The sequence below is a fragment of the Lucilia cuprina genome, chromosome 6 (assembly GCF_022045245.1).
Source record: "Lucilia cuprina isolate Lc7/37 chromosome 6, ASM2204524v1, whole genome shotgun sequence".
In the NCBI taxonomy this organism is placed as follows: Eukaryota; Metazoa; Arthropoda; class Insecta; order Diptera; family Calliphoridae; genus Lucilia; species Lucilia cuprina.
In genome coordinates, this window is record NC_060954.1 from 37,218,433 (window position 1) to 37,234,263 (window position 15,831).

Below are 15,831 nucleotides of genomic sequence, written 5' to 3' on the forward strand. Positions count from 1 at the left end.
AGAATTTTAAAAACATCTAAATTTTAAATTTAATTTTCTAATGAATTTGTTGATATTTATTACAATATATGTACATGTTATGTATTTATTTTTTATTTTCCAGAATTTAAAACTACAAAAAATTGCTTTTAGCAAAAATCTAAAAATAAATCATATCATTTTATAAAAAAAATATATACAAAAAACATTAAAAGTTTTCAAATAATAAAAAAACCAAATTAAAATATAATCAAACTAAAAAACAAACACAAATAACTCAAAACTCAACAAACAAAATGTGGAATTTTCAAAGAATCATTTGTATATGGATTTGCTGTGTGTCGTGTATGTTTGGTACAACACAATTGTCATCACTGGTGCAAGCAGGTGAGTGAGAATAATTCAAATAAAATGAATGAAAATGTTGAAAAAATAGAAATACCCTCGAACTGTAAAAAATACTAATTTAAATTTAATGTTATTTTCAAAATATGTATGTATTTATGTATGTATTTTCATTTGTATTTATTCTCCCCCTTTGTTATCCCTCTTCCATAGTACCGTACGAGTATTTTGATGATCATGAACAAAGTTTCTTTGATTTGGACTCAGAACAAATTCAAGCTAAATACGATACACGTTTGTTATCGCAACAGATGTTGCAAACAGAGCAACAACAGCAACAACATTCAGAAAATTTAAAGGGTTTTCTCAACTATGGCAGTGAGGATATAACAGCAAATATTGCTGTCAGTGGTAACACAAATAATAAGTTAGAAACTAGAAAACAAAATGATGCTGGTGCTTCTTCATACCTTTCGAAAACAACAACGAAATTGAAAAGTAATGATGGCCAGACATTAAAGAATGTTGGTGCTAATACTGCTGACGATGATGATGATGATGAACGTAACGATTGGCTGGAGGAAACGGCAACAAAAGCTGCTGCAACAACATCAGCAATTACCGAAACATTAGATGAATTACATTTGCCACGTGCTGCATCATGTTTTACAAATGGCCAAAAATACACACATGGTCAAAAGGTAAATTCATATGTTTGAATATGTTTTAAAAACACATTGAATTTATTTTCGAAATAGTATTTATTTTACACAAATTACAAGTGCAAGGATATGTACTTTATATACATAGATGTATAAAGAATATACAAATTTAGTTGTCCGTTTTTGTAGTGAAATTTAATGAGTGTTAAAAATTTAAAGAGTGATGGAAATTGTATTAAGTTTGAACCTTCTTTGAACCTTAGTTGACGAATAATAATTATTCTTATTCTCGGCTTTTCATTGAATGATTTGACATGGAATCGAACCAGAAAACCACATAAAGTAAGTTTTGTCTTGTCCCGGAATGCGGGAAGAGAATGTTGGCTAAAAGACCAATTCTCGGTAAATTCTATAATTCTGGATAAGTTTTGTGATGTTGCCGATATAATAGATGCCTCACAGAGGAGTTAATGTGGGACTAAGCTTGAAAATAAGTTGGCGTCAAGAGTATATAAGTAAGTCTGTCGAATGAATGAGAAGTGTGGTGGGTTGAATGGTAATAGATGTAAAGGTACCTTACACAAGTGATATTATTAAATCTTCCTTCCTTGTGGGGATATATTCAGAATTAGGCTTTTTAATAGATTCGTGTTTCAGTCTTTTCGTCTCTAGGTGCTGTTGTGACAGAATTCGGTTTTTTAGAATATTTGTGTTTCAGTCTTTTCTTCTCTAGGTGCTGTTGCCAACTCAGCAAAGGTCATTTGCGTGGTTATAAACGGAAGTGGAGTTTTTTTATCTCGGAAGTTAAGCATTGGTCAGAGATTAGGTGCTATGAGAGCAAATCATAAAGCAATAACATTGCTGATACCTTGGCAAAAGCTGAAACTAAGACGTGGACCATTATTGTAATATGACATCCTCAATTTTTTTGATTCAGTTATCATACATACTTGCTCTATCTCTATAACGATGTGGCTTAATATGAATCCACATACAAAAGCCTATATCCTTAGTCGTCAAGGACATTAGTTCGGTAATATGATTTCAATCATAACTGACAACTACAAATTTGACTACCGCGTTATGCGCATTGCTTTACCGTTTGGATTCTGTAGAAGTTGTTAAAATAAGAATACAAAGGAGAAAGATGAACTACCATCATCTTATTTGTCATAATGGTCAATTTATTTAAACGCAAAATGTTTACTTAGAACTACTATCTGCATTTCTGTAGCTATTAAAATGGGTGTGAACTACAAATTCACACTAAGCTGGACGTAGGCTTTCATATTACGACTCTATAATATAGGGCTTTCTTCACATTTTTTTATTAATCTCTCCCCTTCTTCCGCTCTTTTATTCCGACTAGTTTACTTACAAGGAAATAATTGTTGGTCCCATATAGATGTTCTATGCAGCCACCTGTTAAACATAACCTAACTTAACCCACCGTTAAAAATATTTAGATTTTGTCAACATTCTGAATTTTATTTAAATACACTTTAAGCTGAATGTCATCCAAGTTGGAAATATATAGTTTTTCATATAGAATTTGTTTAAACTAAGTTTAATTGTAAGAAGAACTTGAGTTTTTGTTTATGGGAAATGAAAATCGAGATTCTAGAATGACATGACTTTCAAAATATTTGTATCTAATTGTTCTGGATCCAAATGCTCGCAAACCTGTGTGTTCACTAGGAATAGTACCATCATCGGTATTTTTTATTGTGGGACATCTGACCGGAACCTTTTAACATGTTTCGCTTAACAGCTTATCTTTAAAATACATTTTATTGCATTTTATGCTCATTCATTGCTTATTTAAAAAAACAGCACTTTTATTGTTTTTTATACCCTACAAAACCATTCGTGGTGATAGAGTGTATATAAAAGTTAATCATTCCGTTTGTAACACTGACAAATATTCATCAAAGACACAACCAAGGATATATGTAAATCCTTGGTCTTTTTTAAATATTGAGTCGATTTAGATATGTCGGCCTGTGTGCCTGTATAAATCACATTCAAATGAAGAACGTTCAGCAAAATAGGTTCATAACGTAAAAAAATAAATAAAAACTTCAGACTACCTCGAAAAAAATTAAATTTTTTCCTAATTCACAACTGATCGAAGCTGCCATATACGGACCACCTTAACTCACATATTTGAATGTCTAATAATCAAAGTTACCTTCATAAAATTCGTTATGAATCTGTTTTGTGATTCACCCTACGAAATTTTTTTTTACCAATAGACTCGTATTTGGTCAGTGCTACCATACAAGGTCCTATTACAAAAATTAACTAAATGCAAATATTTCCTTGATAAATTAAGCTTTTGTAATATAATATAATATAATTTGATTATATTTTTCCTCACTTATAAATAATTATTATATGTTTTCAGTTCATAAAAGATCCGGATCAGAAATCTTTTAAGCGCATATATTTAATTGACAAATAAAGCTGTTTTTGGTGAAAATCGACATGAATATCGTTTGTATATAGCGCACAATAGGCCCAATTGAGGCTTCTCAAATTAACATCTTTTGTATATATATGTACATATGTATATGAATGACTTTACGAAACTTTTTCGAATATTACCTTAACTCCCGATTGCATTGAAAATCAAAGTTACAGGAAAAATATAAACATTAATATAGTTTTTCTATCCGGATAAAATTAGACATGAGTCATTCTGCTAAAATGTTTTTTTAAATGTCTCCCATAAGAGAACATCAATATCGTTTTGAAAAACAACGTATATAATCGGAGTAAAACTCGACAGGAATATATTTTGTTGAAATACGAATCATTCTCTTAAATTGTTTGGTATCGGGAAGATCAGTCCATAATAGATAAAATATCCACAAATTTAGATAATTAGATTAGTTAATTAGATTTTAATATAAAGTATATTGCTAGAAAGGGAAATTTGAAATTCGGCTTTACCGGTTATAGATAATTCAATGAAAATTTTCACATGATATTTTATGGTACCGTAGACGTAGCCTATTGGAAATAGTTAATATCGGTCCAGTATTTTACCTAGCCCATATACAACCAGCCGAATAAGGCTTTTTAGTTCATAATTATGTTTAATATACTTGTATCTCGACAAAAAGCTCCAAAACCAATTTCTATACTAGCCTTGATGACCATCATGAACTCTATAATTATAGAGCCTCATTTGACCCTAGTTCCTATAAAATGCACCTTCAAAATTTGACTTAGTTAGTTAGTTTGAAAGGAGCATGAACATCAAATCCGAAGAAATACACATGTGCGCTCCTTAACCAGTGTCTAAGGTGGGTATTGAACCCATCACCTCCGGTCTACCAGACTAGAACACTAACCACTAACCTACCGGAGGCCACTTATGACTTCCACAGTTTTATTCAACATTAAATGGCTTAAGTATATCTGAGGCAAGGTGCAATTTAACTTAAATGTTTTATTATGAAAACTAAATCTCATTTTATTTTTGTAACAGGTGTAGGGTATTATATGGTCGGCCTCGCTAGACTATAATTATACTCACCATCAAAAAAGATGGGGGGTATATTGATTTTGTCATTCCGTGTGTAACACATCGAAATATTGCTCTAAGACCCCATAAAGTATATATATTCTGGGACCTCGTAAGATTCTAAGACGATCTATCCATGTCCGTCCGTCTGTCCGTCTGTCTGTTGTTGGCACGATAGCGTCCACATAATAAGAGATATTGAGATGAAATTTTCCCAAAATATATTTTATTAATCAGAAATGTTTGGTATTGAAAATGGGCAAAATCGGTCAACGATTTCACATAGCCCCCATACAAATGTACCCCCGGAATATTCACAAATTCGTTTTTTATGAAGCAAATACCACAAAATTTCGCATAGGTCAGTTTTTTGACGTCTGCAAAATAATTCTGCATTATGGCGGACATAGGACCATAATTGGCCCTACCCCCCATATAAGGTCCCCCTTAGAAAATGATTAAAAAACTTATTACTGGTTTAAAAATGGGAATATAGCGATGAAATTCGACACACATAAGGTTCATGCAAGCCAATATCTCTCAACCAAATTTTACGTATATCGGTCTATAACGCTCATTACGCTCTAAAAAATAAAAGTATAGCGATGAAATTTGACATAAGTTAGTTTCTTACTAGCCAAAACCTCTCTATGAAATTTTATGTGGGTCGGTTCATAATTGACCCCACCCCCCACATAAGGTCCCCTTCAGAAAATGACTTTAACGCTCATTACTGGCATAAAAATGGGAATATAGCGATGAAATTTGACATAAGTAAGTTTCTTACTATGAGATTTTATGTGGATCGTTTCATAATTGACCCTACCCCCCATATAAGGTATCCTTCAGAAAATGACTTTAACGCTCATTACTGGCTTAAAAATGGGAATATAGCGATGAAATTTGACATAAGTATGTTTCTTAGGAACCAAAACTTTTATATCAAATTTTATGTGGATCGGTCTATAATTGACCCTACCCCCCATATAAGGTCCCCTCCATAAAAATACTTTAACGCTCATTACTGCCTTAAAAATACGAGTATAGCGATGAAATTTCACAGAAGTAAGTTTTTCAAAATCTTTTTACCAAATTTTATGTGGAACAGGCCTTAATTGACCCTACCCCCAACATGAGGTCCCTATCAGAAAAATACTTTAAAGCTCAGTACTGGCTTAAAAATACTAGTAGATTTATGAAAATCGACATAAACTACTTTCGTGTAAGCTAATATCTCTATCCCTTCTATAGCAACCGAAATCTCTATATCAAATTTTATGAGGATCAGTCCATAATAACACTACCCTATATAAATTCCGCCCCAGAAAATGACGCGAAAAATATGAATACCGCAAGTCAACTCGACATAAAACAATTTTGATTTAAAATCTCTCTACCATATTTTATGACTTTAATGCTCCTTAATGGCTTGAAAATACAAGTAGATCGATGAAATTTTAAACAAATAAGGAACTGAAACCTTCCTGCAGACTTTTATGAGAATTGGTCCATATATACATATAAATAACCCTACTCCCTATAAAAATTAGCACTGTCAATAGTAAAACCCCCATTAATGGACCTCTTTCAAATGTTACCCTGATGTTCTCATTAATATCGATATATAATAATAATTAGAATATCAAAGTTCATTTATATGGCAGTGATTTGATGGTGGGTATAAAAGATTCGGCATAGCCGAATATAACACTCTTACTTGTTATTTATTTATTTATTGTTTAGTTTGTATTTTTATGAAAATGGTTTTACATGTAAAAAAATGTAATTTAAAATTGAATAGAACAATATCATACCACAACCTGTGGTTTTAGATGCAATTTATGTACATACATACATTTGTATGTAAAAAATATTGCATTAGAAAATGACTATTTTGTTTTGACCATTACTCCACTGAAGGTGTTTTTACAATGATGTCATAACATTTATCCACGCCGAAATGACATTTACTTTGAAGTTACATTTACATAAAAAATTGTATAAAATTTTCATTACATCAAACAATTCGTACAAACTATAATTTAAAATTTGACCACTCTTAAATCTATCTCCCATGTTCGTTATAGTTATATGTAAAGTAAATTTCAAGACCCAAAATATATAGCTCATTTTGTTCGAACCGTATCGACCAATCGGTATACGACGAATATACCAATCGGCTTAGAATCATTTTCTGAGTCGATTAAGCTATTTCCGTCCGTCTGGCTGGCTGTCCATGTAAACCTTGTGCGCAAGGTACAGGCCGCAATTTTCAAGATAATTGGATGAAATTTGGCACAGACGCTTCTTTTGGCCCAAGGACGAAGCCTATTGAAAATGGTTAAAATCGGTTCATTATTTCGACTAGCCCCCATACAACCGTACCCCCCAAATATGGCCTTTTGGCTTATAATTAATTTATGTTAACAAAAGTCGACAAAACTTAGTTTTATAGAACTTTAAATGACACTACCGATTTTTGTAATGATCGGGCTTCATTTGACCCTATCCCCCATACAAACTCCCCTTCAGAAAATGACTTATAGGTCAAAATTCACTTACAAAAACTAATAACGCTTTTAAATTCTACATAAATAATATTGAAGAAGACTTAACTCCCCCTACCAACATTTTTAAGGATAGGGCAATATTTTGCCCTACTCCCCTTTAAGCCCTCTTAAAAAATCTCTTTTTTTTGCCAAAAAGAAGTAAAAATGTTCCGAAAATAAACCAAATACTTTACTTTTTCTAAATAATCCCCATTTTTAACATACATACTGACTGGTGTAGGGTATCATATGGTCGGCTACTCCCGACTATACATTCATACTTGTTACTATTTACTTTTGTGGTTATACGGCCAATATGTCGATACTTTACAAACGTAATGACAAAATCAATATTCAAATGTATCTCGCAACTTTTTTGAGTTGGGTAACCATCTTAATATATTCCCCAATATCTTAGTAATATACAAAAACAAAAATCTTGAAAATGCCACTTGATTTCATACAGATTTTCCAAATTTTTGCCATCATTTTAATTATAATGTTCTCTTTAAAACTTTGTTAATAAAAAAAACAGTTTTCTCTAATTATTCGCTTAAATTTTCAAACAAAAATAAAATTAACATAATAATTGGATACCAAAAAAAAAAAAAACATAAACAAAAAACCCTAAAAGAGGAAACTTTTTTTACTAAGACTTGAACAAATAAGACTAAACGTTTTGCCACAAAACGTAAAAAACACCTGTGTTTGTTTTGGCCTATTTTCTGGATTTTGTTATGAATAATTGTAAGATTTTATTTCCTGCTGTATAAAAAACAAAAAGAGAAAAGGAAAGTAGAAAACATAAAAGTAAAGTTAATAAATCTTTTTATCACAACAAAAACACATGTCCAGCTGTGTCGGCAAAAGTAAAAATACGCGTACAAGTAAATTAACTTTAAATAAATTTCATCATCGCTGTTTGAAATCACAGTTGTTATTTTATTTCATTTGTTTGTTTTATCCGATTAGCAAATTCTAATTTATCATAATTTTTCTTATTACGTATTTGAAAATAATGATGAGAATTTGGGTCTAAGAGTGAGATTGTGGTATTTGTTTAGAGCTTAATGAAAATTTTATAATTAGTTGTGTTTGGCTTCATTAGGTACTGTTTGTTTTTAAGGTTTCGTATTCATTGAACCTTAAATTTTATAGTAGAAGTATGCTAGGCACCTATTAAGATAGATAGACAGATAGATAGATAGATAGATAGATAGATAGATAGATAGATAGATAGATAGATAGATAGATAGATAGATAGATAAATAGATAAATAGATAAATAGATAGATAGATAGATAGATAGATAGATAGATAGATAGATAGATAGATAGATAGATAGATAGATAGATAGATAGATAGATAGATAGATAGATAGATAGATAGATAGATAGATAGATAGATAGATAGATAGATAGATAGATAGAAGAAATAGATAGATAGATAGATAGATAAATAGATGAATAGATAGATAGATAGATAGATAGATAGATAGATAGATAGATAGATAGATAGATAGATAGATAGATAGATAGATAGATAGATAGATAGATAGATAGATAGATAGATAGATAGATAGATAGATAGATAGATAGATAGATAGATAGATAGATAGATAGATAGATAGATAGATAGATAGATAGATAGATAGATAGATAGATAGATAGATAGATAGATAGATAGATAGATAGATAGATAGATAGATAGATAGATAGATAGATAGATAGATAGATAGATAGATAGATAGATAGATAGATAGATAGATAGATAGATAGATAGATAGATAGATAGATAGATAGATAGATAGATAGATAGATAGATAGATAGATAGATAGATAGATAGATAGATAGATAGATAGATAGATAGATAGATAGATAGATAGATAGATAGATAGATAGATAGATAGATAGATAGATAGATAGATAGATAGATAGATAGATAGATAAGATAGATAGATAGATAGATAGATAGATAGATAGATAGATAGATAGATAGATAGATAGATAGATAGATAGATAGATAGATAGATAGATAGATAGATAGATAGATAGATAGATAGATAGATAGATAGATAGATAGATAGATAGATAGATAGATAGATAGATAGATAGATAGATAGATAGATAGATAGATAGATAGATAGATAGATAGATAGATAGATAGATAGATAGATAGATAGATAGATAGATAGATAGATAGATAGATAGATAGATAGATAGATAGATAGATAGATAGATAGATAGATAGATAGATAGATAGATAGATAGATAGATAGATAGATAGATAGATAGATAGATAGATAGATAAATATAGATAAATAGATAGATAGATAGAGATAGATAGATAGATAGATAGATAGATAGATAGATAGATAGATAGATAGATAGATAGATAGATAGATAGATAGATAGATAGATAGATAGATAGATAGATAGATAGATAGATAGATAGATAGATAGATAGATAGATAGATAGATAGATAGATAGATAGATAGATAGATAGATAGATAGATAGATAGATAGATAGATAGATAGATAGATAGATAGATAGATAGTTAGATAGACAGACAGACAGATCGCTACAATAGCAACATATCGGAGGCACTTTAAGTTTTGTTGTGTGGGAATCTGAACGTTACTCTTATTCGAGAAATTACATAATGTTTATATGTTGCAAGGTTAACATTATGAAGTTTATGGATTTAGTTTCTACATCACTTCCCTTCTCCGTTTCTCTGGTGTTTAACAAAAAAATATTTTTTCGAAGGATAAACATATTTCTCATTTTCAAATAGCAATTCCTAAAATCGCATTCCATTTCGATTATCAACATTTAGATTTTTGTTTTATTGCCAAATATAAAATTTGTTCTGTACATTTTTTGTCGGTTTTTGTATATCCAATATTTTTTGTTTTTCCAAATTCATTCTTTTTAATACTTTATTTTACTCTATTCAGAGATTCCATCTAATGGTTTGTTTTCTTTCGCAGGTACCACGTCTAGATAATTGTGAGGTTTGTTTGTGCATGGATGGTGAAATATTTTGTTGGTGGGAAAAATGTGGTAAGTACTTCTATTTGTATTCTTGTTATTCATTCAATTCATTTATTCTTTCCTTTTGGGGCTTTATTCATAGAAAGGCACGTTTTTGAAAGTTTTGATTTTGGTTTATGAAAAAATGTTTGAACAAATTTATAGAAAAAAAAAAATAAATAAAAATATTTTGGCACAGGTTCAGTTATTCGTTGAAAACAGTATAAAAATCTTAATGAAAATTACTTTAAAAGGGTTAATTTTCAACAAGGATAAACTCGCAAACAATCGTAGATACAATATTCATTTACAATGTAGTTTGTTTGGGTAATAATCATTAAAATTCAAGTTCATGATGTGTTTATTAAAAAGATTACATCAAATTAAATTTACCGATTCCTTTAGTTTGTATATGAAGGGGTTATGGTTTTGTTTGTGGCAAATAACGAATATTTTAGGAAGGGTAACTCAAGCACCAGTTTTTGTGTGTATTTTTGAATCGAAAAATTTACCTTCTGTATTACTTAGAAATACTCTAATCTGATCAACACAACTTCCTTTTAAAATCAATAAAACGCACATAACTCCTTGCCTAATTAAGATATTTATACAAAAAAAAAAAAAAGATTCGTCACACACAGAAAAAACTGAAAATGGGTTTTAATTTTAAAAATCAAGCAAGTTTTGCACCTGTATTAAGCAAGTTTTGCACCTATAACCAAAATGATGATATCAATTACCAAATTTGTAAAAAAGGAAAAATATATATATTTTTTTCCAAATAACGAATTAATCAGAACAATTAATGTCAATAATTGAGACAAGATTAAAAATTGATTAATTCATTAATTGTATAAATTAAATATTTAATAAATATAAAATTGATTTTTTATTAATTTATTGATCAAATAAATTAAACTGTTTGATAGAGAATTTTTTATAAATCAACTAAGAAGGTGATTAAAACAATCAAATTATTAATCGATTACACACAACGTCAAAAATGAAAATGAGTTCATCATTTTCAAAAATTTTCACTTTATTGACACAATTTAACATATAAAGTGTTTCATATATTGTGAAGAAACTTGAATATTATATGCCTAAAATTTTATGGACTATTTAAGAATTATAAATATTGCTAGCACAAAAATTCAAAAAAATATTAAAAATAAATCTAAAATAGAAAAGAAGGCCAGAAATTTTTTCAATCAATTAAAAAATTACTTGAATTAATTAAAAATTTAATCAAAATTTTACACTTAAGTTTCAAACAGTTTTAAAAAACGAGATAATTAAGACAAATAAAAATTTGTTTAAATAAAAAATAAAGAAAATTAAAACATGTTAATTGGAAATTAACTACCGATAATTTTTTCTGTGCAGCTGAATATAGCACTCTAACTTGTTTTCTTTTTATACCCTACATCACTATAGTGGGGAGGGTATTATGCGTTTGTGCTGAAGTTTGTAACACCCAAAATAATTGGTCTTAGACCCACCTTAAAGTATACCAATCACTTTCTGAGTCGATTTAGCTATGACCGTCTGTCCGTCCGTCCGTCTGTCTTTCTGCCTGTGTGTCCATGTAAACCTTGTGCGCACGCTACAGGTCGCAATTTTCAAGATAATTTGATGAAATTTGGCACATACTCTTTTTTTGGTTCAAGGACGATCGCTATTGAAAATGGTTGAAATCGGTCCATTATTTTTCCTAGTCCCCATACAACCGTACCCCCCGAATCGGGCCTTTAGGCTCATAAGTACGTTTAATGTTTTATAATTTCAACGAAAATCGGCAAAAATTAGTTTTATAGAACAATATTTGACAATACTAATTTTTACTGTGATCGGGCCTCATTTGACCCTAGCCCTCATACAGACTCCCCTTCAGAAAATGACTTGATGTTCAAAATTAACTTATAATTACTTATAAAACGATTAAAATCTACATAAATGACTTTGTACTAGACGTAAATTCATCTACCAAAATTAATAAGGATATGCCCATATTTACCCCTTCTCCCCTATGAGCCCTCTTGTATAAAATCTCTCTTTTTCGTCCACAATAAGTAAAAATATTCCACAATAAAACAATTTAAATGCTTTATTTAAAAAAAAATTCAAAATTTTAACATACTGACTGGTGTAGGGTATCATATGGTCGGCAATGTCCGACTATAAATTCATACTTGTTTTTTTTTTTTTTTTTGTTTCAATTCACTAAAAGTAACAGAATCGTTATAAATATTTGTAAGTTCATATTTTCATCCTTTAACTACATCCCTTAAATATAAATGAGCAATTTTTGTGTGTATGTTTTTTTCTTGTTTACTGATTTACTGACCGAACTGTAATTAAACTGATTTCCGTATATGTACATTTTCAGATAAAAAATCCGCAAAAACTTCAACAACATATGATGACTATTCAACACCATTTGAAGAATCATCCACAACACGCATGCAATTAAATCCGAAAACCACATATAAAACGACTTTAAAACCAATGAAAAAACCAAAAACAAATGAAGACTACAAGTATGATGATGACGATTCGGCTGAAATACGTGAAATTCAACTGGAATATGAAGGTCTCAAGGAGCAATTGATGCGGACGGAACACGTACAAGAGCAACATAAAATCCATCACAATAAACAAATGGTGAAAAAGAAAATCTATCAGCAACAAGAGGAGGAAAAACATAATAAGAAAATTAAGGAACAAAATAAAAAAAAGCAGGAAGAACAACAACAGCAGCAGCATCATAAGCAACAACATAAAACGAGCGAACATTTCGAACAACATCATCATCCACATAATCACAACAACAATCACGATTACAGTTCAAGTGGGTCGTCCAGCAGTAAAATACTTAATTTTCCAGAAAATCTACCTTCGGTTTTATACTACGATTATAAAACGGAAGAACATCATCAACATCAGCACCAACATCGTGAACAACATTTAAAACATCAGAAGCAAAAACAACAGCAGAAACTACTTTTACAACAACATGAAAAAGAGCTTAAGCATCTACAACAGCAGCAACAACAGCAACATCATGTTAATCGTCATCATGAATATGGTCAAGATTTCAACACGTACAGCAGCACAGCACATAATACACCGGTAACAGGAACAGGTGTAGGAAGTAGAGCAGGGGATGAAACAAAACATCATGACGGCATCGGCGGCCCATCAACAACATTTAAGTATTTTAGCAACGGAAATGAAAACATTTACAATGGAGATTTACAAACAGACAGTGACATTTTACCAGAGCCACCAACAAAAAAGCCAAAATTTCCAACATCAATTACAGACACAACGGCAACAACAAAAACAACAGGAATTCCAATATCACAACTTCATCGTTTATCCACTTCAATGATGGCAACAACAGCTGTAGCAATAACAAAATCATCATCAACAGCATCAGCAACAACATCAAAAACATTGGCAAATACACCTCCAACGGCATCAATGCCTTTAAAGGTAAATGTACCATTTTATCCTATTTGTATTTAACACACACTCTGGAGCTTAAACAAAACACATACTTTTACACAGAGAACCCAATGCATATAAAGTGTTCAAAATCAGTTTCAGATAACTTCTATGAGTCGTTTAATTTCAATGGAGAAATCTGAACTATTATTATGTTAGAGTGTCTCATAAACAACTTTATTTTAGGCACACCTATTAAACGATAACTAAAATTGAACATTGAACAAATTAGGGTGCTATATTCGGCTGTGCCGAATCTTAAATACCCTTCATCAGCATGCTTCTTCTATCTAACTATCTAATTTTTAGATAACGCGACAAAAGTTTTGTTTTCGCAATGAGGGTACTAACATTTATTCATGTGTGAAACTAATTTTGATTAGGCCCAGAAAAATTTATATTGAGTTTCGGTTGTGGACCTCGTACGGATGCAATGAAAAGATCATGCAGATGCCAAAAATTAGGAGAACGATTTGTGTAATTTTCCGACATCAGTATTTATAGTGAAGTAAATATGCTTGAGTGATTTCTGAAACGATTTAAATCATAAGTATGATCAATATTAGGCCAGTTTGAAAACATTTTATCAGAATGATCTATCTATAGACAGGAAATACTCATTTCGAATTTTATTGAAATATTATAATTTAATAGTGAATTATGTAGTAATCAGCAATTTTCAGAAATACGCATTTATGTCAAATTTTATCCCGAAAACTTTGATTGTTAAAGCTATGACCAAATATGGACCGATCGTAAAACAATTTAATAGTGAATTTATGTATATAATAGCAATATTTTTGCTAAATGTATGGATATCAATATTTGGTTATGAGCTATTATTTACCGATCCAGAAATTTTTTGCTCTGAACAAAAAACCAATTTTCCGGGAATATGTACTTTTGTATGGGAGGTATACTTATAAGTTTAGTATAGTTTTAAGAATTAGATATATATTCCGCAGGTTAGCTTTATGTTCTTGGAACTACTTCTATATTGTACTTCTATATTGTAGTTCAGTTCTAGTTATGTTCTAATTCTGTTCTAGTTCTGTTCTAGTTCTGTTCTAGTTCTGTTCTAGTTCTGTTCTATTTCTGTTCTATTTCTGTTCTAGTTCTGTTCTAGTTCTGTTCTAGTTCTGTTCTGAATCAACTAATCTGTAATGTTTTGTCCAATGTAAGTGAAATTTAAAATCTGGTAAAAATTTTGGATTTAATATTTTTTTGTTATTTATAAATTTTTTTATGAATTTTCAACAAGAATAATTTTAAATAAATTTCAAAAACCTCAAAATAAATATCTAGATTTTAAATGTGTTACAATGGTAAATATTTTTTTAGCTCAATATTTTGTTTAATCATTTATGTTTCTTTTTATTTGACCTATTTTTGCTAAAAACTTTTGCTTAAACCATAAAATAACATCCGCACCCCTCCCCCCTCAAAAAAAAAACGTTGTAAAAATATGTAAATTAAAATACACACAAACAAAAACAAAAATAAGAAAAAAAGAAATAATAAAAATTGTGGTGCAAGAAAAACGTTAGAACAATAAACCACTTTAACTATAAACCATGACTAAGAGACTATGACACACACAAAAAAATAGGGAAAAAAACTATATATATTTTTTATTTCTTGTTCTTTTTCTTGGCAGCAAGGACATTTTACAAACGTAAGTGGAGCATCAAATGCTAAACAAAATGATAATGTTTAACAAAACAGCTAAAAATGCATTTTTTATATGTATGTTTTTTGTTCTAAGTTCTTTGAATATTCAGCGAAATTTTTAGTGGATTTTAGATATAAATAAAAAGATGAAAAATAAATTTTGGTCCAGTAACCTAAACTTTAGTTTTATAGTTTTTTTTTGCAATAGTTTATCAATTTTTACATGGTTTTTATGTCGTTTTTATATCTATCTCTTTTTTTTTTTTTTGCAAACCATGAAAAAGTACTTTCAAAAGTTTAAATTGCTTAAAATTGCAATTTTTTCACATATCATAATTTTCAAACAGAAACTATAAATATTTTGTTATTAAAAATTTAATTTCAAATTAAAAATTTCAATATCTTTTTTACAGAAACTTTAAAAGATTTTGGCTGCTTTTAGCAGAAATATTAAACACAAACTTAAACTTTTAACATGCACCTTTAAATATTCTACTTTGGCTATAAAATACACTTAAGTGCACCCACACACATAAGTACAGCAAG

General features: G+C 29.8%; 1 protein-coding gene and 1 long non-coding RNA gene across 3 annotated transcripts in view; both read left to right on the forward strand.

The window, feature by feature from the left end:
• The window catches only part of LOC124420510, a 39,298-nt gene extending 39,147 nt beyond the window's left edge, over positions 1-151 (forward strand). The window contains exon 3 of the long non-coding RNA XR_006941241.1: positions 104-151. This is a non-coding gene — a long non-coding RNA (uncharacterized LOC124420510). The remainder of the gene's footprint in view (positions 1-103) is intronic.
• Positions 151-15,831, forward strand: part of LOC111681074 (probable WRKY transcription factor protein 1) — a 46,252-nt gene continuing 30,571 nt past the window's right edge. For both annotated transcript variants that reach the window (XR_006941240.1, XM_046953515.1), the window contains exons 1-4: positions 151-366; positions 538-1,025; positions 10,062-10,134; positions 12,494-13,602. Coding sequence is in view for 1 of the 2 variants with exons in the window: in XM_046953515.1 (XP_046809471.1) it covers positions 276-366; positions 538-1,025; positions 10,062-10,134; positions 12,494-13,602 (1,761 nt within the window). In the remaining variant the exon portion in view is untranslated. The remainder of the gene's footprint in view (positions 367-537; positions 1,026-10,061; positions 10,135-12,493; positions 13,603-15,831) is intronic.